The sequence below is a fragment of the Lepisma saccharinum genome, chromosome 17, assembly GCF_977018435.1.
Source record: "Lepisma saccharinum chromosome 17, izLepSacc3.1, whole genome shotgun sequence".
NCBI classification, from domain to species: domain Eukaryota; kingdom Metazoa; phylum Arthropoda; class Insecta; order Zygentoma; family Lepismatidae; genus Lepisma; species Lepisma saccharinum.
The window spans coordinates 26,367,232-26,390,853 of NC_139245.1; the positions used below are offsets into that span (position 1 = coordinate 26,367,232).

Genomic DNA, 23,622 nt, shown 5'->3' on the forward strand with positions numbered 1-23,622 from the left:
TGTTATTTTCCTTCTTTATTTATGTCTAACAGTGTATGAGCATGAAATATTGTATATTGAAACCTGCCTTAGCAATTCACCCTACTTAACGATGGCCACTGATTAGTAAGCAACAATGCAACAGGTTTTTCTGCTGCACATTTTGTCACCTCACGTAACCAATGTTCTACTTATAACTGAGATGATTGTGATGAACATGATGATGCCGCAGGAAAAAATGACTATGACTCTCTGATAACAGGCAAATGAGGAATGATATAAATGGACATGAATGTAACCTAAAAACCAACCTTCAAGGCAATATATATGTATATTACATATATATATCTGTAAACTCTACCCTTTTTAACCTTTATCTCCGTTCACTCACACATCTCTGACTTCTACAGCCACACCAAGGAAAATATTCTTGGTATCTAGCTACAGAACACACTCATAAAATGCAAACTTACAATAATATCCTTCAAGCCAAATGCTCTCAGAGATGATGTTGACCACACACACACACTGGGAACTTTCAATAATGATTCGCACGAACATTAATTTAAATGCTTTCAACTAGGCAACTTTGCTTCAGGTGTTCTAACATGGTGTACAATAAATTATATCACACAAGGTTTTGTACACTGCATCACAGTCTAAGTATTCTACCATAGTTTGACCTTGTGGCTGATCCAGTCTTGCAGTTCATGTTTCCGTAGAACATGTTCCTATCACATAATTCCATTGCATCTTCCAAAAGTTAAAAATACACATCTGTCTGCAAGTGAAGAAGAATCAGTCTCCTTCCTTCCTGCATTTTTTTTCTCATTTATGTACGAAAGAAGATCACACAAGAACAGAGAAAAACTTACATTAGATTACAACAAATACTAATATTGATGAATATTATAACAAAGAATACTATACATTACTAACATTATTCTTAGAGATGTTTTTTAATCTTTCAGGTAAAGAGAAAGCAAATTTTTCTGTTGATCTTTTTATCTCAATGAAAGTTAATGTACAATAAAAATAAAAAGTTTTTGTTTTGGTCTTAGAAAATGCTTTGTAAATATTCTCATTCCTATTTCTTAATAGTCAATTTGTATGAGGATGATAAACTGTACAATTAAAAAATATGTATTCAATATACCCCGCAATTACTGAAATCCACTCTATTTTGGGACACTACTCACTGGACTGTTCCTAATGTACATAATGAAATATTGTCAACAAAATATACCATAAAGTTACAATACTGTTTGCATTTTTAAACAGAAGAAGAAGCAAAATAAGTGACAATATTACATTTTAAAGATGTAATCTTGAATATTTATTAATATTTTTGAAATAAAGGCACATATTGGAGCAAGAAATGCACAGACATATTGTGCAATATATAAATATCTGGCGAGACTATAATTTGTATAGCCCAGACATATTTTGTATTTTTTCTTAGTTTTCAAGGGCTATATGATTAGGTGCATTAGAGTTCCACTTCATACTTCTGAAATTTTCTAATTTTATGCATATTCCTTGAGCATATACTACTAGCATCAATAGTAGCTTTTATGCAAAATGTATTCTGGAAGACCCTGTAATAGTCTTCTATTTCTGATATCACTTAAAACTATTCTGGGGAAAAAAATAATGTAGTTTAATACCGAAGAAATAATGACAACCTTAAAACAAGCGGCAACCACTGACACAGCATTTCTCTACCAGAAATTTTGAAAATTTTCTACTGTCTCCTCAAGGTGCCTTTACTTCCTCCTATCTTGCACTGTACATATTTCACACTGTGAAAAGTGCAATTTGGTTCTTTGCATATTTCATTGGAAAATGCACTGATATACATAAAGACAATAATTTACTTTCATTATTTGGTAGCTTCCAAATATTAATATGCTGCATGACTTCTGTGAAATTTGTACCTTCAATGAATGCAATTTTTAAAAAAATCTTTTACCTGCCTGAATTACAGTAACTAACTTGCATAAAGGAAGTACATACTAATGGCTTATTAGAAAAATAAACTCTAAAAAGGTCATCATTTCTTGTCTTGAACCATTGAAGGCAGCTACCTTGAAAGCATACTAAAAATCTCCCGAGAAAACTCTCAGTTAAAATTTTGTTATAAATTAATTATAACACTTAAGTAGCCAATAATATGATCCAAGTGTTGGCCTCAAATGGTTCAAGTGCATGAACACTAACAAAGGCATACTTATGTATATGCCAATGTAATTCTTATAATGGTGTAACAATATTCTAAATGAATGATAAAATGAACAAACACAAGTAAGATTGTTACCTTTCATCGTTAAAGACTCCATCTGGAAGATTTTTCCATGCAAATGCACATGGAAAAAAAAGTTTATCACTTGCAAACAGAAGTTAAGCAACGTGTTGCATTTCCAACGCACATGCAATCTTCAGTGCTCAATCTGATTGAAGATGGCAGCACTAGTCTCCCTGCAGGTCGATTTGAGGTACATCAAGCAGCTACAGCCAACACTTGTTTCTAGACACTATACAGATGTACAGTGCAATGATAACTTGTATCGTCATCTATTCACAAAAAACACTGATCAAATGAACTTCTACGGAAACAAATTTCCCTGAATTTATGCTAATTTAAAGTAGCAGCTGCCTTTCTTTTCATTGGCTGCTGAAAAAGAGCATTATCAACATTTGCAAGCAACACAGGACACAACACGCTGTGTCAACACAACTAATCCTGATTTAAATTAAGTTTAGCATCGAAGCAGACATATTTACAGCACGTTTCACCAAAAAATAAAGAGGTAGGCAATACCCTAATATGTACACAAATTATACATCACGAAAGCACTCTTAAACCATGTGTTCTGTACTGTGTTGCAAGTTTCATTTCTAGGATAAAAATAACATATAATATTATTAATCACAACTTTCAATATGAAAACAAAATGATTACACGGTTACACAATTTGTTTAATGGAAAGATGAGATATTCTGCTCAGTAAATCTCAGCTAAATTTTATCACTGTATTGCTATGAGTTTTCTTAGACAATAATTTACTTTTCCACAAACAGTACTAAAAGCCGTTGCATGTTTACTTACAAATAACTTACATCTTGAAGGGAAATAAACATTAAACTAGGGATCCTGCATCTATAATACTATTACCCCACTGGCTTGAATCTTCTTTCATTTCAAAACAGAAGTATGTTTTCATGAATACAACCTACAAAATAATTGCTTCACTCTTCAATAAATATTACTTTGGCATGACAAATATATACTGAAGTAAAACATACTATGAAAAATAATATATATAGAATGAGCATTACAACTAATAAATATTTACTTGAAACGTGTAGCTGTATGTACACACATTATAACATGTCAGCGAGAGAAAATTATTATTTCATCTTGTCATAAATATTCAGTTTTTGCAAAATAATTTTTGGTTGCGCATGCATTTTCTTGGTGATAAAACTTGATGGTAAAAATGTTTCTTTACCCACTTAAAACAACTGTCATTGCGAGTGTAAAATTCAATTGGATTTCTCTTTAAAATATTAATTTTAAACATAAAAAATATTAAAACATAAAATTTCTTTAAAACAAATCCCAACAGGATAGGAATAGTAGTTATTTGATGATCTGACCTAAAATGCATTATTATTTGTACAACTTCGAAACAAGACAGCAACAACGACGGACTACACAATAGGTTCGTTGATGTTCCTCTTCTATGACTCCTATACGGAAGTTTCGGCTCCGTTCATGCTATTTGACTTTTTCAATCCATCCAAATCATTGCTTCGAGCATGATCAATCTGTAATAAGAGAGGTCAGTATGAAAATGTGGCACTCCTAGAATAATTACCACTACACATGCACACCAAGAAGAAATGTTTAGACAGATGCCTTTTATTGTTAGTGTATGTTGTTACAATGCTCCTATTCTACACAGATCAGTGTTGAAACTTCACACAAACTAAGAACTATTGTAATCCACGTCAGTGCTCCTCCAACTGATCTACCTACCAAACAAAGCTCATGGCACAAACGACTTGCTAAATGGCTTTAGGGTCTAACTGGTGGCACATCCAGCTTTTAACATGTTGCGAAAATCTGTTGCTAAAACATGCTCGTAGCACTAAACTTAACTCTTCCAACCAACCAACATGCATTATTTTCAAAATTACAGTACTGATAATGCCTATGTTGTTGGATTAGGAGGCCAGGTTTCTGTTGTTTCCTAGCAACAGAGTTTTGTGACATGTTAGGAGATGGATATGCGTAAAGGCAGACCTGTGGCTTTTTGTTGGGTAATGCACAGTGAGCCGCAGTTTTCTGGCTGTCGAGACTGGAGTCTGGTGCCATTGTTTTCAAGTAGCTTCCTAATTGTCCTTACAATGCTGGGTGAACACTGAAATTTTGGAGCTCCCACTGGGAATCAAACCTGGGACCTCTAGCACCAAATCTGGTTGCCATAACCATTACATCAAGACATCTGCCAAGCAAGTTAATTTAAAATTCAACTTTGAGAATGGCACGTGTAGATGTACATACAAAGTGTTTTGATATGTATTCTCTTATTATTCTTTGTAAATAGGTTACATAACAAGATAGTGGCACAATATTAAAGTGCTTAATATCCTGTTATTTCATTCTCACTGTGTGACAGTCACTAGAAAGTAGCAATGTATATTATATTTTCAAAATACTGTTAACAATGGACTGAAGAATGAAGGTCAGGACTTATTCACCTTCTATATTGTTTTAAAGATGTTTCATATCACTTTAATATAACTACCCTCATACATAAATTCACCAATGTATGGCTGCTGCAATACATTTTAAAAATACAATAATGTAATGCAAAACTCAAATACTTTGTGTAACTTAAGAGTAAAATTGAACACATGGAAAAGGGAAGTTAATCTGATAAGAATCAATAGACTTTCCAAATATATTTACTGTCTGTGTAGCATAGTGACAAAGAAAGGCTTCCCAATTTTAACTCTCATATTAAATTGTGAATCCATACACAAAAGTTTTTTCTTTTCTTCTTTCCAAATTTAATTACATGCAACAATCTGCTTTCACGCTAGAAAGCAATGTCTGACTAAAAATACAACCTTTCAATCGCAAACTTAAAACTTCTTGCACATTAATGGGTCTCTATGCAGCACAAGCATGCATCTAACAACAATTAAAGCACAGTTAAGACACACATTCACGTACTAATGCTACAAGTAAATTTTAATAAAATTAGTTATAGGTTAAACAGATGGATAAAGTTATTTTTCTTACATTTACAAACACTGATACTATTTCTCTTAAAACTTTTTCCACTCATTAAAATATTTTTTTTTCAAAAGAAAATAAGAGTAGTATCACATCCTTTCTTCATTCCAAAACCATTAGCATACTGGAATAAAGTACTTATTTATCAAAGTTACATTAATTTCTGTGGCTCTGCCACCATTCACTCTGGAACTTTCCTATTAATTAACGACTGTTTTTCATTCCAAACTCAGTTATGAAACTGCATGTGCTATGTTAAGAGTTCACAACTTTTCTTGTGGAGGACAGCAATTAGGTAGAGAATTTGAGTGTCATTATTTTAATGTGTGGAAAAATTCTTTAACAGGTGTGACTGCAATGAGTTCCAATGTGTGCTAGAATACTTATTTATATAAACACTAACTTTAATAAAACTATATCATTTTAAATGTTTCTCTTTCATAATAGTTCTCTCCTAACAGGATATATAAGTCACAGTTTATCACACATTAAACATTCTAATATATTGTATTGTCACTTCACGATTCTAATAATATAAGAATTTTAGAAAAAAACATCAGGTATCAATATTTCAGTTTCTAAAAAAATACATTAAAATACTTGTGCTTATTGTAAAATGTCTAGCAACTTATACATACATGTGTATGTGTATTATCTAATATCCATATTTCAATATGAAAATAACCCTGGGTTACAAAAGTAAAAAGTACACACAAAATATGTGATTCAGATGAACTCAAAGGAACAGACGCAATCAATAACCAAAACTACTACACGATTTATTAGGGACAAGCTGATACCACTTTGATCAGAGATTGATATTTGAAAATATTCAAATCAAAGTAGTCCAAAATACGTATTCATTTTTAATATATAAGTATTCAATGGAACTATGCTATTCCTTCAAATATTCACAATTTCACATGAAATAATCATTTAATCAATTTCTCTCCTCAACATTGTTAACAAAATACTGAAAATTAGGGATGGGACAGATTAATCGGTACTCTATTGATATCAGCATATCGGTAGAATTACCAATTATTTTATCGACCCAATATATTTATAAACATCTTACAATTAGTGTAATTTTGTTATAATTTTTAGGATATAAACATAATATCCACTCTGTACTTTTGTAAAAATAAATGTCTAAATATGCAGCTTGTTATGCTTTGCAAAAGGTTAGTTCATCTGGTAACATACACTTATTAGGGAGGTCAATGAACTGTTTGGAATTTTATATCAGATCGATAAATTTTATATTGGTATCTGCCAAAATTTCATACTGGACCATCCCTAATGAAACTTATAAATTTTGCATAATTTTCAGGATACTGAAAGTGCCATATTTGTGGACTCCAGATAGTATCAGCTGGCATCGGTGACTAAAATCCAATAGATACATTCCGATACTGATACGACTGATATCAGTTCACCCCTACTATTCATCCTATGCCCACCCCTTCCCTCCCTCAAGACATTGTTAACAGCAATATATTTCTACAAACTTAACCACTGCAGGAACATCTACTGTCAGGCACGGATACACAACACACCTTAAACAATTACATGCACGTAAGGTAAGCATGGCTTCAGAAACTTTCTTTACAGTAAACCATGCATGAGGGCACAAAGCCACTAAAATTATACGGGGCTTACTTTAAATTCATTCTTTAGAAACTTATTTTAAATGTCCATTTAAGAATATGCTAGGACTGAGTCATATTGTTTGGCAGATAGTTACCATCTGATATTTCCATAATGCAACTTGAACCCACAAGTACTTTTATTGTTAAAAATAAAATTCATATACACTGCTTTTTAAATATCTTTAAAAGTGACTTGGAAGTATAGAGCTCCACATATTCTTGATCTCTGCCATATTTGGGATGATGTGATCAGCATCAGCCTTTACCCTCCAAGGTTGCCCCCAGAGACATGCAGGAACAGGGAAATAACTGGAAAAAATTTCTGGTCCAGATCACCTGCCTCAGGATTCAAACCTGGGTCTTCCGTGTGATAGCCAGATGCTCTACCAACTGAGCTACTGTGATACATTATTAATTGAGTTAATTAAATAAAAACAATGACACCATTTTATGGCTTAAAGATTTCACCACATGTGGCCAGTTGAGTGCACAAGTACACACACACTCAAACACATAGCAGTTACGTACATTAATTATTGTGACTAATTCACAAATATTACAAAATGTTCCATTTGTTTCAGAAAATTTCTTATCTATACAGAAAGGTTAAGCATAACATGACATTTTTATCATTTTTAGTATTATATGCATAGAAACACTGATAAATGTCAAAACACAAGTTTCAGCTATTTAGTCTAAGTGAAAGTAAGCACCAGCCTTTTCATTAAAGTAATATTAGGCAAACATTCGCGTTCAGTATTTTAATTACAATAATATTAGTGTTGTAAAAAACTGATATGAGCAAGTTAAATGAATCAATATTTGATGCTTGTTGAGTTAGGTCCTTGGGAAATGAATGCTTAAGAATCACTTATCTACAGAAAAAATGAATATAAATGAAATTTTGTTTCGATTTAGTTTATTTTATTTCGATTTTCTGCCATTTTTGGCTAATTGCCAAGATGAGAATGATGAGTAACGATATGATGAAACTGATGAAGGGACACTTGCAAAGATCACCCATACCCAGTCTGGGATTCGAACCTGGGACCCCTGATGTCATAGCACACTGTGGTAACCGAAGGTAAAAATAATAAAGAAGTTAGTAGGTAGGCAACTTCTCTCATAGGAAAATAACCCATGTCAGTCTATTTCTAGCTTTTTTTTACTGTCATTGCTTCAAAAATTTTCGTCAGGAGACTTAGTTTCTCTCTTTAGAATTATCTGTTAATGGTTTGGGAAACACTTTGCAAAAACTGCCGGCATTCACTTCACAAACATTATGTCCTCAAAATGCTATGCACTTTATGGATGCAATACATTTTACACACACAATCACAAGGAGCAACACCAGATGTCATGCAGTTTGGGAAAGCCTACAGAAGGGGCAAAATAATCATGTTCAGATGGAATCGTATGATCTCACGTAGTTTCGTACCTACCACGGTGTGCAGCTAGATTATTTGTAACCATAGAGTAACACTCTGCTAGACTAAGTAAAGGAAGTGAAAGTACCTATTCCCACCTTGATTGTAATTCCTTCATCTTCGTCCTCTTCTGCCATGGTTGATAGTCTCTTCTTCTCATCGTCACTTATTGCATCTTTTTTGCTACCTCGTTTCCTTGACTTAGACCTGGAAATAATGGAAAAACTATTGGTATGTGCAAAAATCACAAAAAATAACAATATAAAATTTTCTTTAAAGAAACAAAAAGAGATGGGAACACTTACTTTCATAGAAAATTGTTTCAGGTTTTAAATAGAAATGGTTTTTAAAGAAATTTTGCATAGGAATATACGAGGGTTACATATCTCATGGCAACTATTTTTTTTTATTTCGTGAAAATGCGGGACCAGCAAGGAAATACGAAATACACAAATGAAAGGGGGCACTGTATGGTATTGTGAAATGTATGAACAATGCAGATTATGTGTACCAGGCATAGGATAGGGAAGCAAACAAAACATTCTTAAATGTAGCATCATATCACATGTTTTTACAAGTCTGAAAGCATAGGAGCATTACAGAAACAAAAGAAGCACATACTATGGTGGGACACTATTACAGACAGTTTCTACCAGCTTCCTGTGGCATTCTCTGGCATTTCTTTCCCAAAGAATGACTATTTTGATACACGAATGCTGTTCACGCTGTGGTACAATGAATTACCACTTCCCTCTGTACAAAAACTGTTCATCAGAATGCTATCTATTGATGTGTTCACATTCTACAGGTGTCATGTTCTCCAGGACATACCATCACTTTGTGATACCACCGTTTAACTTTGAGAAAAAATATAGTTGCCATGACTTATGGCCCAGCCCTAGTATTAAATTAGGGATTAGCTAACATGGGACTTTTTTTTTTACAGGCTCAAATAAAATGCTGATCTAAAATGAAAACTATTTATCTAAACAATATTGTCTCCTCCTTCATAATATATATGTGACTTATGTTTTATCACAGCAACAAGAAACCATATTACGTGGGTCGTACCAGAAGTAATGCAAAAGTGGTTAATAAAGATCATTCAAATTGCACATGTAGCTGAAGTGACTCTTCCTCTATACAAACCAGCTACTCAACATAGTCTCCATTTAAAGCGATGCATTTGCACCATCGTTGAACCCAACTCTAGAATCCTCTGAAAAAAGTCCAGTGTGCACTGCCAGAATCCACTTCTTCACAGCCACTTTCACCTTGTCTGTGTCATCAAATCGTTGTCCCCGAAGACTGTCCTTCATGGGACCAAACAAGTAGAAGTCTGAGGGTGCCAGAAGTGGCTGTACGGTGGATGAAGGACCACGGACCAGCCCATTTTGCAGATCACCTGATTTGTTGCCAAAGAGGTGTGTGGTTGCACATTGGTGAATGTGTATCTCTTTCAGATTCTTGTGCGGTCTCTTCCTCCTAATGGCTTCTCTAAGCTTATGGAGTGTCTCAATGTACCGCTCGCTGTTGATGGTACGGTCGCATTCCAGGAAATCAAGGAGAATCATGCGCAATCAACTCATCCACTCGCTGACGATTCGTGTCAGTGGTCGCAGTTGATGGTCTCCCACTGCGCGGTTTGTCTTCAATGCTGGTTTCCCCTTCTGTAAACTTCTTCATTCACCTGTGCACATTGCTATTGTCAATGATGTCATCTCCGTACATATTCTGTAACCTTCTGTGAATGTCGGACAGTGCACACCTGACTTTTTTTAAAGAGGATTCTAGAGTTGGGTTCAACCATGGCGCAAATGCATCGCTTTAAATAGAGACTATGTTGAGTAGCTGGTTTGTATAGAGGAAGAGTCACAATTTAAAGATCTACATCAGTTAATAAAGAGGTTATGACCAGTTTTGCATTACTTTCGGTACGGCCCTCGTATTCAGGAATTAATTTTAAAAAATGTAGTATTGCAAAAGCAGGCCACTGACTACAGAAATAATGGATGTGTAAAATTATTAGCAGTTTTGTAACTAAAAATTTCTGTCCATGTAAAAAATATGAACATAACCCCACGCTAAAAATAAGAATGAGACTTCAAGAATGCATAGCTTCAAATTTTTGATTTTAGTGGTATTTTTCACATTTGTATTATTCGGCAATTTATTATGAATTAAAAATATCTTTAGCATAAACAATGAACATTTTTTTGGTATTGTCACAATTGTGAAAATTTACAGTCTCTAGTGATTAGTTACATTACCACTGGTGCAGTAGATCTATGTTCAATTCAGATTTCCAGCTTGGCATAGCAACTTGAGGAATATTAGACATTTACTTGAATAAGATGCCACATGGTTCAGTGTTTACAGATTTCGTTTGGTGAAGGATATATGTACAGTACCTTCCTTTAACATTGAATTCAATAAATTCTCATTTTTTACTTTATTTCATGAGTGTAATTTTTTACATTTCTTTCCAGGGAGACATCATTTCATAAAAAGGCAAATACAATACTCACGAATTTTTACTGGGACTCTTCTTCTTGCTCTCTTTGTCTTTATCTTTGGCACTGGAATTTTTGTCATTCACTTGCTTCCATATCCCCGTTTTGTTTACTTCCTCTGATATGTTGATCGAAGTCAAGGGAATTTTCATTATGTTGCCATTTGCTAAAGGAATCTGCAAGTTTCCAGAGGGACCGAAAGCAAGTTTCTCGTCATCCTGAAATATAAAATCCGCATGCTAATTCCTCATCTGTTTTCATTTATCGATATTCAAAATCTTTAATTGATACACACTAAATTTAGTGTAATTATTACTCTTAAACTTCTCATCAATGTGAAGCAAAGTAAACCAATCTTGATACAATTTTAACGACACACAACAAAAAGGTGGGTACAAAAATTGATTCAAATTTGATTTGATTCTTTATTATTTAGAGTCGCTTTTCTGCCTCTTTTGGCTAATCGCGAAGATGATGATGAGCAATGATATGATGAAATTGATGAAAGGACACTCACAAAAAACACCCATCCCTAGGTCGGGATTTGAACCTCAGCCGCCTGACATCGAAGCATGCCGTGCTAACCACTCTGCCACGGAGATCTGCTTGATTCCAATATTTGTATTTTTGTTATTTTACATTGCATTTGTGCCACTTTTGGCTAATTATGATGATGGAGATGAGTGATGATTAGCCGAAATTGATGAAGGGACACTCGCAAAGAACACCCATGTGCAGTCCAGGACTCAAACTCTGAAACTTCAGTAACATGATTGAAAGCCCTAATGTGCTTGGCCACTGAGCTGGCAACAAAAGGATCTTTGGATGATCCCGTCCACCCATATGTTTGTTACACAAAGTACTTGTCTTTATTTCTGTAAATAGACAATATAGGCCTGAAGTGCACACTTAGGTAGTCCAAACAAGTGCTAATCTGCACAAAAGAGAACGAAAGTACATGTAATTTCCATAATCTAAAAGCATAAGCATTAATTGTTTTTGGACCAGAATAACTCCCATAATAATAATGATGGCACTGCCATATCATCATGTGTTTGGCAGTTATTTATTGCTGTTTAACTGTATCTTAATTTTCTGGTTTAAAAGGGCACTACACACTTTAAAATTGTTAGCCCAAAATCCACCAGTACTTGTAAAGTCAATAATGCTCTGGCCAGATCATATATTATATATATATCCACCAGTACTTGTAATCTGGCCAGAGCATTATGAATATTTGAATCTGATAAATATATATATATATATATATATATATATATATATATATATATTTGTGATGAATACTGAACTTACATCATCTGTGTCCTCTTCTTGCATCCGCTCCTCTTCCTTCGTCCGTCTTGTCATTTCTGGTAGCACATCGTCCAAGATTTTCAATTCTCTTTGAGTAAATATGCATTCCAATGCTTTACGCATGCCAATCATCACAACCAACTATAACAAAGAAATTAATGAAGATAATAAGTATTAAAACTGTAAATACTATAAATTTTTGTAGTTCATCCAAACATTACATTTTTGAGACCTTCATGCAGTTGTATTGGTACTAGAAACGATCAGTCTTAAATTTAATTATAAATATCCAGGTATCCTGTGTGGTACCCTGAATTTTGATTGAAATTTTCAGAGCATCCAAACATCATACAAAATGCTCATTTATGTTGTGCATGAAGTGGGTTTTATAAATAAATAGCAAGCACGTTCATATTGTGATTATCTTGTTACGGAAGCTGTATACGTGACCTATGTATCCATGACAAAGCTAATATAAGTACTTCCACCTGTTGTAATACGCGAGAACCAGCCTCTTAAAAACAAAATTTTGGACGTTGCTGAAGACTGGGGGTGCAAAGGGGGCTCAACACATGAGGACACAAAAAATAACAGAGGTTTGTTTGGTTCCAGGTACTGGAGCCTCTGTCATTGGCTTGCAGTGTACTTCCTGGAAGAGACTTCACACTTGAGCGTCTTCCATGTTTAGCATAAGCTTTCATGTCCCTATCCTTTTAAATGTCCTTCAGGCCCAGCTTAATATTATCATTCCACCTTTGTCTTGGCCTTCCCACAGGTCTATTACCACCAGGTCTCCCAACAAGGATCCTAAGAACTATGGCTTGCCATCAGTATCAGCTAGTACTGGTAGTATCGGTTGAGTTTTATTTAGATACTTTTCCAGTGTTTTGATCGCTCGCTGGGTCTGCAAAAATGCCATGCAACACTCATGGAGTCTTATCCTAAAAGTTATGCAAAATTGGAAGCTTCGATTGATTTTGTACCAGTGTTACGTGAAAAAAAGTGTGATTATGTAATGGGTACTTTTATATTCTGATGTAATTTTTGAAAAACCGGTAAATTGAAATGATATATGCTAATTTTTAAATAAATTTTAGTTGTTATAATTTTCAAGCATCAGTATTCTATTTCTATTCCAAGCCTTGTGGCACGCCCACTAGTCTTCTAAGGTAAAAGTAAAGTTCTCTGTGTATATAGCATCCTGCCATGAAGCAGATTTAGGGTATGGGGGGTAGGGCCCCACACATTCTCGATCTCAACCATTATTATTATTATTATTATTATTATTTTAAGGTGATGTGATCAGCACCATGCTCTGGCAGCCTTTACTCACCAGGATGAGCCCCACAGCAGCTTTATGCAGGAACAAGGCTGGAAAAATTCCACCCTTAGATCACCCACCCCAGGAATCAAACCTTGTTCTCATGCATGGCAGTCATATGCCATACAGACTAGACCAACGCAGCTCATCAATCAGTCTTCTTGATTTTATTATTCTAATGACATCAGAGGATGAATACAGTACAACCTCGATGATATGTTTTTCAGGGGACCAAAATGAAGAAACTTTAAAATGTAGGAAATGTAAAATCTGGGAAAATCTACAATAACATTTTCATATTTTGGGGCTATAAAGATTGAATGTACATTGTAGGAAAATTAAAAATTGAGGTTCTATTGTTGCTTGATCAGTGTTAAATAAAACCACTCGTATGTTGCTTAACCCCTTTAGGTCCAAACGTCTTTTGCCATCCATATACACAACTCTTTTAGATAGCTGAAATGCTTAAGTTTTGATAATTGGTAAAAATATATCTTCATTGTCAACTGTTTACAGTGGATCAGCATAGATCTGATTTTTTAAAAGGTTTTTAACTCAATCTTTGATATCCACACATTGTGCACTACACAAAAATCTACTTACCATTAGTGGGAAGAGAATTGAGGTTTCTTGGAAGGACTTGATTACCCAGAGAACAATTAGGCAAGTCAACTGGATGAGTGTGTACACATGTACACGTTTAAGTGGAACCTGAAATAGATAATAAAAACATGTAGATATGACAGTGAAACATTTTTTTTATTATTAATTGCTAAGCAGAAATATGGCAAAAATTGCAAACTACACTTTTCTTGGACACCCAAAGTTTAATGTGTAAATACACGTTTTTTAATTTCATCCTGTTTGTTTGTATTTCTGCAGATTTGGTGAGCTCCAAATAATCATGAATCCCCCCCCCCCTCTGCAATTTATTAATTATGTAGGAATTATTAGCACTGGGAATGTGGATTCTGCATGCATTTTATCACAATCATAAAAAGATCAGCTATACAAGACTAGTTTCTGAAAAGTCATTGTGAAACTTTCATAAATATTGTCATAGGGGTGGACCGATATTGTTGCCAATACTAATAAAAGTACAAACATAAAATTTACAGATCCGTGGTAAAATTGCAAATGTTCCCTGAAGAACATTCACTACCTTAATTAATGTAACCAGCTAACTCCAGTGGGTTTTTCTTCAAAAAAGAAACTGTAATTTCATATTTACTTTACATACGTATTATATGTGTATACAAAAAACAAAATGGCAGATTTTTACACTAAATTACAGGATATTTATAGATATATCAGATTGGTACAGATGTCGTAATTTTACGGACACAACAACATGTCTACACCTGCCAATTTCATTTAATTGATTTCACCCTTACATTATAATGTATGCTCCTTATAAAATTTTTGCTACATAATCAGTAGCATAAATTTTGAGAAAGACAAGAAAGTAGAGTGTAACCCCTCCCCAAACGAAAGTGCATGCCAAAGGAGAAAAAAAATGGTCCATTAATCTATAAATTGTGTATATTTGAAACTGTGTACTTATATTCCTATTTAATTGTAGATACAATACAGATGTTGAAATACAAAATTCATCTATGAGGAGGTGCTGAAACCTTCATGGCCCAACCATGTTCCCAAACAATTTGAAGGAAGATCATATTATGCCTTGAAAGTTCATATCCTTGTACAAATGTTCAAGTACCCTAAGTCAGATCCTTTTGTTTTTTACGTCCTATGAAGTGAGCATGTCTGCCCTGCAAGCAACATTTACAAACAAGGAAACCAGGGCTGTGATGAAGTTGTTTTTTTCCTCCAGGGTAAGTCTCCAACGGAGATCCATGGGGAAATGGGCAACACACTGTAGGACTCTATTCCTTCATACACAGCTGTGAACTAGCGGGTGGTACAGTTTAAACATGGTCAATTCTCAACAGATGATACCCCTGTGCAGGAAGACCAAAAACTGTGACCATTCCACAAATCATTGATCAAATTCATGACCCAATTCTCGCAGACCACTGCATATCAGTAAAACATGTAGCAGAGGCTCAGGGCATTTCATGGGAACGTGTTAGGGCCATAATTCACTATGATCTGGGCATGAGTAAACTCTCAGTAAAATGGGTGCGCATGGACCAAAAACACGAAAGGATGGAGGCATCCTGGACAATTATGTCGCATTTTGAACACGCCGAACAATATCGTTACTATGAACGAAACCTGGTTATGTCACCATGATCAGGAGATAAAGCAACAGTTGATGAAATGGCGGCACTCTGGTTCACCTTGCCTCAATTAGTTCAAAGTGCAAAAATCTGCAGGGAAGGTCTTTGCTTCTTTTCTGGGATAAGAATGGCATGTTACTTACAGATTATCTACCCAAGGGCCAGACAGTTAATGCAGAGTATTATGCATCATTACTACCAGATTGAAGGAGATTCTGAAGCAGCAAGGCCGTGGAAAGCTCAAAGGGAGGGCCCTGTTCAATGAGCCTGCTCATGTGCATCGCAAACACAGCTGAAACTGCATGACTTGGGCTTTCAATGTCTTGATCTATATTTCCCCAATCTGGCTCCATCAGACTACCTTCTTTTACCCCGACTAAAAACACTTAAGGGATGCCATTTTGCATCTGATAATGAGATGGTCACTGCTGCAGAATGCTGGTGTCAGGAGCAAACTTCAAACTTTTAAAAGTGGTCTGCAAAGTTGGAAGCATTGTGCCAGGAAGTACATTGAGCATCGAGACTAGTACGTTGAGTAACTGCAAAATTGCATCATTCCCACTGCATTCCTTCTGGGTCAGGCCATAAACTTTTCAGCATCCCCTCATACAAATGAATAGTACTAAATATCAAAGATAAGTGAAATAACAGAGTACACAATAGTCCAGAGACAAGTGTTAACATATTCTTCAAAGTGTGGAACAATTCTAACATTAGTTATATTTGAGAGAGAAGCATTCAGAACAGTACGAAAATTGAGCATAGAGGAAATTCCTTAGGATGTCTGGCCGTAAAAAATGTGTAGAGAACATAAGACATAAGAAGAACAAAGAAACATGCACAAATTCAGAGAAAAAGAGTCACATACTGCAAGTTGTAAGAATGCTGGATGTAAAAAGCTGGAGAAGTTTGTGTTAAACATTTACTACTACTACTACTACTATTATTATGATGGTGATTATTATTATTATTATTAATAATTATAATAATAATAATAATAATACTTGCCTGTCTCAAGAACATGTGGTCTGGCTGGTACTTGACTGGCATAAACATGATGAGAATTCGATCAAAAAATTGCAGGCCTTTGAGGGAAGCCACCCCCATGTAAAGAAACACACCAAACAGCACAGGCATTGGAATGTGGCGCAGCATCGGGGTGAGGGCCACAGAGAGACCAATCATGAGGAAGATCATGATGTGAGTTGCTCGCTGCTCCCTGCACAAAGGAAATATAGAATGCTTTAGCATTTCCAGAACACAAATACAATATACATTTCTTATCAACAGAGAGTTAGTTCAATGCCAATTGCATTACTGGCCCTTGACAATACCTGTGTTAGATTATTTTGCACCTTGCCAATAGTGATACTTCGATATTTTAGAACTCTGAAATTGTTTAGAAGTCATAAATGTACAAATGTAAGTATGAGGTGTGACACAAAAAAAAAACCGTACTGGACTCATAAGTTCTGGTACCACATTAGTACATGTTGTGGCCATCACCTTCGGCATTCACACACTTCTGCATTCGTTGGTGCCACTGTTGGGAACAATACTACAAGTCATTTTCTGCGAGTTCACGTAGGAGATTGCTGTTTTTGACTTGACTTCTTGAACTGAATCAAAACTTGTTCCCTTGAGGCCAGACTTTAGTTTTTTTTTGTTTTTTTTTTTGGGGGGGGGGTCACATGGTGTCAGATCCGGCAAGTAGGGGGGTGATGTTCCATGACTAATATTTTTACTCACCAAAAGATTCCTAGACAGACAGAGCCTTATGGGCCGGTGCACTATCCTGGTGCAAAATCCATTCATTTTTCCACAGTTGAGGCCTCTTTCTCCTCACTTTTTCGCGAAGTCTGGTCAAAACCTCTATGTAGTAGTGCTGATTGACTGTACCACCAGTAGGAACCCACTCAAACATTACAATTCCATAAATTTCAAGGAATACAAGCAGTATTGCCTTAAATTTTGAGCGTGCTTTTTTTGGTCTTGGGGAACCAGGGCACTTCCACTGCATGGATTGCCGCTTAGTCTCCGGGTCGTAGGTAAAAATCCATGTTTCGTCGACTGTGATTATAGATTCCATTCATTTTTGATGCATTGTAGCATGTCCGCACACAATTCTTGATGGCACTCTTTTTGTTCCTGCGACAGATTTTTCAGCACAACCTTCGTTCCGCTTTCAAACTAGCCATTTTCCACCACAGCACGGTTACACGTGTTCAAGGAATGACGCCTCACTTGGAACTGCTATGGTCGGGCGAGTCCACACTTTTATGCAGACAGAGGGGAAGTATGGTGCCTCATCACAACACTGACCAATTTACTGCAACTGCTCCCATTTATGAAATATAAATTCAGTACGTTTTTTTTTTGTGTCAGACCTCGTATTACAAGGGTCGTTCAAGGTTGACCGGGACTTTTATTTCTAGACAAGAAGTATACATACATAGAAGCACCAAACTATGTCAGGTTTTCAAAGTATTCCCTCTGAACACCCAGACACCGTTGCCATCGTCGTGGAAGTTCCTTGATGCCTTTGGCGTAGAAAGAAGTAGGTTGGTGTCGTAACCACCGCAGGACAGCGTTCTTGAGTTCCTCATCTGTCTGGAAGTGCGTCCCGCCCAAATGCTCTTTAATTAAGAGCCCCAAACAAGTGGAAATCACTTGGGGCTAAATCTGGACTCTAAGGACTGTGTGGTAAAACCTCCCAGTGCAAGTTGGTCAGTGTTGTTTGAGTCAAATGGGCCGTGTGTGGCCTGGCATTGTCATGGAGAAGAATGACATGTGTTTCGACAACATTACAGGTCTTTTCTTCCAAACGGTCCAACGTACAGCACCGTGAAGCAGTGTTGAGTAATACTGGGAATTAATTGTGGTACCCTTCTCCAAAAAATCCACATGGATAACACCTTTCATGTTCCAGAAGACAGTTTCCAAAATCTTACCGGTTCAGAAATCCGTGCGGTTCATTTGCTGCAAACTCCCGCCCTTCACTGAACTGTTGCCACCATTCGTACACTCTTTCCCGTGACAGTGTTTGTTCATCATACTGTGCTTGCAGTCTACGCCAAATTTCAGCAGGTTTCACCTTCTCCTTCACGAGAAATTTTATTATACACCGCTGTTCCACAGCAACAGATACACTACTTGCCGCCATGTTCGCTGCAACTGCTGCGCATGCGCGAAATACGTCATGCCGGGCGCTAGTTACTCGCGAAGGAATACATTACGTCACCCGCACGTTTCATCATGATCCGGCTATTCATCGATTTTTTACATACGAAAATCCCGGTCAACCTTGAACGACCCTTGTATATTGCACCTTTATCACACCAATCACTTCGAGTTTCGATTTAAAATATTCTTAAAATTACTTGTAGGATATTCAGAATAATACAACAGCTGTTTAATCACAACATGCACATCAATCGCATGGTTTTGGCACAAAATTCATAAAAAATTCACATCTTGCACAATTTCCGGGATATTTGAATATGTGGAAGTCTCTCAGCATTTTTAGACACCAGAAAATTATCAACCATTACCAGAACTTCAAGTTGAACTGACACTGATGTCAACTGATATCCAGAGATGCCCACAGGATTTTATTCAGAGGGGGCAAGCAAGATATATTTTTCCAAGGGGAGGGGTATAAATGAGGCATATTTCCCCCCATAATATTGTTGCTCCCTCAAAAAACACTCCTTCAGTTTGAAGCTGTGATCTTGCAATGCCCATAATGATAACACAGCCCTGCATTTTGGGAAAAAAATTTGGATGATTTCAAATTAATAGGTGATTCTTTAAGTATTTTGAATGCTGATCACTGAAATTACATCCATTCTTTCCCAATCACGTAGGGATTTTTCACAATTCCACAATCAAAATTCTCATGTTCACCATTAGATTACGTCTATTACCTAACGCAACAAGAAATTTATGCAAGGGAAATTTAGGTCGTTTCCAAATCAATAAGTAATTCTGAAAGAATTTTGACGACTAATCACGAAAATGACATCCATTTTTTCCCATCATGTCAGAATTTTTCACAATTTCACAATCAAAATTCTCATATTCGCCATTACATTACACCTATTACAAAAAGCAAGAAAATAAATTTAAGCAAGGGAAATTTCGGTTGTTTAAAACCAATAGGTGATTCTGGAAGAATTTTGAATGCTGATCACGCACATCACATCTATTTTTCCCAATCACATCAGGATTTTTCACAATCAAAATTCTCATATTCCCCATTCCATTACGCCTATTACAGAATGCAATAAATAAATTTAAACAAGGGAAATGTCTGTTATTTACAAACCAATAGGTGATTCTGGAAGTATTTTGAATGCTGATGACTGATGTGACAAATTTCTTCCCATCATGTCAGAATTTTTTACTAGATCAGGATTTTTGTCCACTTCATTAAGTTCAATCAACCCACCATATTTATAACATTGAGTTTTGGGCATTTTGTGAAGGAAATTTTTATGAGGGATTTCGAAAATGGAATTTACATAATCAAAGTTTACAATTTTCATGCCAATGTGTCTTGTGAAAACAGAAGGTGGATTAAATGCTTACTATTCTACAGGGTGGCTCAATAAGTCACTTAACACCCTCAGTACAAGGCCACTGCGGCATGGAATGTGAAAATGGCGATGACCAATCATTGCCTGGCCAAGGGGGAACCACATTGATGCCACCCACATGGTCGGTGGCCATCTTGATGTCCGCCATCTTGAATTCAACTTCAGAATTTTAAATGGGAAGGGGGTCGTGCGACATATCAAAGTGGGGGCTAGAATTTCACGAGAAATTCAATGGTGAAGGTTTTTTCGACGTATCTTTAACCAGTAAAAAGTTATGACTGAATTCTTGTACCAATTTGCTCCTTTTCGAGGTGTTAGAAAAATGCCTTAAAAATTTGTTTAGCGCATCGGTAATGCATCAAGATCAAAGTGGCATCTGGGGAGAGAAGTTCGCATGCCATTGCACATGATTTTAATCGGATACATCCATGAAGAGCTGCGCATTATAAACGGTTGTCGCGAACAATTTACAGTGTGACGCTTCCATTAAATGAAAAGTCCTTCACAGTGACAAGGCTAATGTTTATGTTCAGAAGGAAGTTCATAAACAGAATATTCAATGCTTTTTATCTGATAACCCATTTTCGACAGATCAAAGCTAAATGGTTAGTGTTGGTAAGTTAATGGTGTGGCATGCTGTGTGGAACATGATTGGTTAGTCAATTTTCCATCAACGGAACCTTAAATGCTTAGGGCTACTTGGATTTGTTAAATAAACAGTTTTTTTCATCCTTGCTTATGGAAGAAGGTACTTTTTACAGAGTTTTTTTTAATAGGGAAGAACACCAGAACACTTATGGGAACGTTATGAACCTGTTTTTGTCCAAAGTTAGTTATCAGATGACAAGGGTCGCATATTCTGTTTATGAACTTCCTTCTGAACATAAACATTAGCCTTGTCACTGTGAAGGACTTTTAATTCAATGGAAGCGTCACACTGTAAATTGTTTGCGACAACAATTTATAATGCGCAGCTCTTCATGGATGTATCAGATTAAAATCATGTGCAATGGCATGCGAACTTCTCTCCCTAGACGTCACTTTGATCTTGATGCATTACCGATGCGCTAAATAAATTTTAAGGCATTTTTCTAACACCTCGAAAAGGAGCAAATTGGTACAAGAATTCAGTCATAACTTTTTACTGGTTAAAGATACGTCGAAAAAACCTTCACCATTGCATTTCTCGTGAAATTCTAGCCCCCCACTTTGATATGTCGCACGACCCCCTTCCCATTTAAAATTCTGAAGTTGAATTCAAGATGGCGGACATCAAGATGGCCACCGACCGTGTGGGTGGCATCAATGTGGTTCCCCCTTGGCCCGGCAATGATTGGTCATCGCCATTTTCACATTCCATGCCGCAGTGGCCTTGTACTGAGGGTGTTAAGTGACTTATTGAGCCACCCTGTATGTGATTTATAGTTCAACATTGGAGGATTTGTATTGTAGAAAACCAATATTTTATCAACATTTTATCACCATCTAAACAGAGCCATCTATTGGGGAAATAATAGAACTACACATTTTATTGGAAATTAAGGCAGTTAATACATTGCTGTTTTCTGAAAAAACTAGACATGATAGCTGAATATTGATTTCATTTTCAGAATGAAATGAAATTATGTGTGAAATATATACTTTAAGGTTGACATCCATATTCTAGGAAGGGCACGCCCTCCTCCCCCTGCCCCTTTCCTGACATCCATACTGAATCAATACATTGTGGTCAGCTCGGTCCTAATTATAACTAATATTCTACAGTGTATTATTAACAAAAAGCTGTATCAGTAGCGAAGATTGCTTTAAACAGAATTTAATTTACCTGACGCCCAGGAACTGTGGCTTTTCTCCTGGTGCGGCACATTCAGACTCCATCTTGAGGGAGTTGACATGGTTGATGGATAAAACAGTGGCAGCCACGAACCAGGGGAGTCCCATGATGGAGCAAACCATTATGAGAATCGCAAGAATAAAGAGATCGAGGTGATAACCACAACCTTTCTGTTCAGAGAGAAAATTAAGAATAAAATAATAAACTTTTATCATAGATGTTTCAGTACATTACAATAACAACCAGCAGCCACAGTCCTCACTTCATCCCGATAAAGATTCACATTGTTGAAAATGCTAACGACCCATCTCAAAAGGCACACTCATAATTACAAACTAGTTTATGTCAGAAGAAAAGTCTTAATTTAAATTAATGTTCAAATAGATCAATGCATATTTTACACCCTGTACTGCTAAGATCTGGAGAATGGTGTTGATTCCATCATCTCTAGTATCACAGAGATCGAGAATGTGTGGGGCCCTATATCATGCCTATGAGTATGTGCCTTTATGACAAGGTGCAATGCACAGGTCAATATGTTTGATAAAAAAATCATTCGACAGCACATAAATACAGAGCAGAGGTGAATTAATGCTCAGTACTGAAATTTATTCTATTATATATAGTTTATTATGTGTATCAAAAGGGATTCAAAATCATGAGAAAATCTTCATGACTAACCAAGCAGTTCTGGAGAAAAACCACAAGAAAAGCTGATCAAACTTGGCACAGATTATAAAGCATGAAGATCACCTGTGCAATGCTTATACATAATTTATGGACACTTAACTTCATTGAATAACATGACACTGGAATATTCCACCCACATACACATATATTTTTATTTCTCTTCCGGTCATAATCTCACTCCTATGTGCTTCAGTGAGTGGGTTGGGTAGTGTAGTGTAGTGTTGTGTTGTGTTGTGTTGTGTTGTGTTGTGTTGTGTTTTGGAGGGTTTTTTGTTTTAAGTCCAGTTTATGCACACATAGACTAATCAGGACTGGACCTACAGTTCAATATTGGATCCAAACCACGGTGTGCCTCACCTGGGTATTGAACCTGAGACCCCTTGGTTACAATGCAACAACGTTAACACCATGCCATCGAGGAGGCCATTGTTGTGTTTTTGACAGAGCTGTTGCTAATAAATTCAGAGGAATGAGGCCCAAATAAAATAAGAAAACAAGTTAATGCATGAATAACAGTGAACTTTTTTTGTTTCTCTTTTTTTGTGCCCTTCTTCTCTTCATTCATTTGTGTCCATGTCGGGGGTTCAGAGTCTGTTACAATGAGGAAGAGATGTAGGTAATAGATATGAGGTTCATTAGGATTGAAATAGAAGAAATATATAGTGAGGATACAAGGAAAACAGGAAGAGAAATAAAACTACAAGATCGAAGCAATATAAATGGATACTGGACAGGATAGA

General features: G+C 36.1%; 1 protein-coding gene across 15 annotated transcripts in view; it reads right to left on the minus strand.

Moving 5' to 3' along the window:
• LOC146001631 (sodium-driven chloride bicarbonate exchanger-like) overlaps positions 1-23,622 on the minus strand; it is a 263,578-nt gene continuing 239,956 nt past the window's right edge. For 14 of the 15 annotated variants that reach the window (XM_083139193.1, XM_083139198.1, XM_083139197.1 and 11 more), the window contains 7 exons: positions 22,184-22,362; positions 16,769-16,979; positions 14,118-14,225; positions 12,194-12,334; positions 10,895-11,097; positions 8,465-8,573; positions 1-3,810 (listed from right to left, as the gene is read on the minus strand). In XM_083139193.1, the coding sequence (XP_082995319.1) occupies positions 3,733-3,810; positions 8,465-8,573; positions 10,895-11,097; positions 12,194-12,334; positions 14,118-14,225; positions 16,769-16,979; positions 22,184-22,362 (1,029 nt within the window). In that variant the 3' untranslated portion in view covers positions 1-3,732. Of the gene's footprint in view, positions 3,811-8,454; positions 8,574-10,894; positions 11,098-12,193; positions 12,335-14,117; positions 14,226-16,768; positions 16,980-22,183; positions 22,363-23,622 lie in introns of all 15 variants that reach the window. The other variant, XM_083139192.1, reaches the window with a different exon arrangement.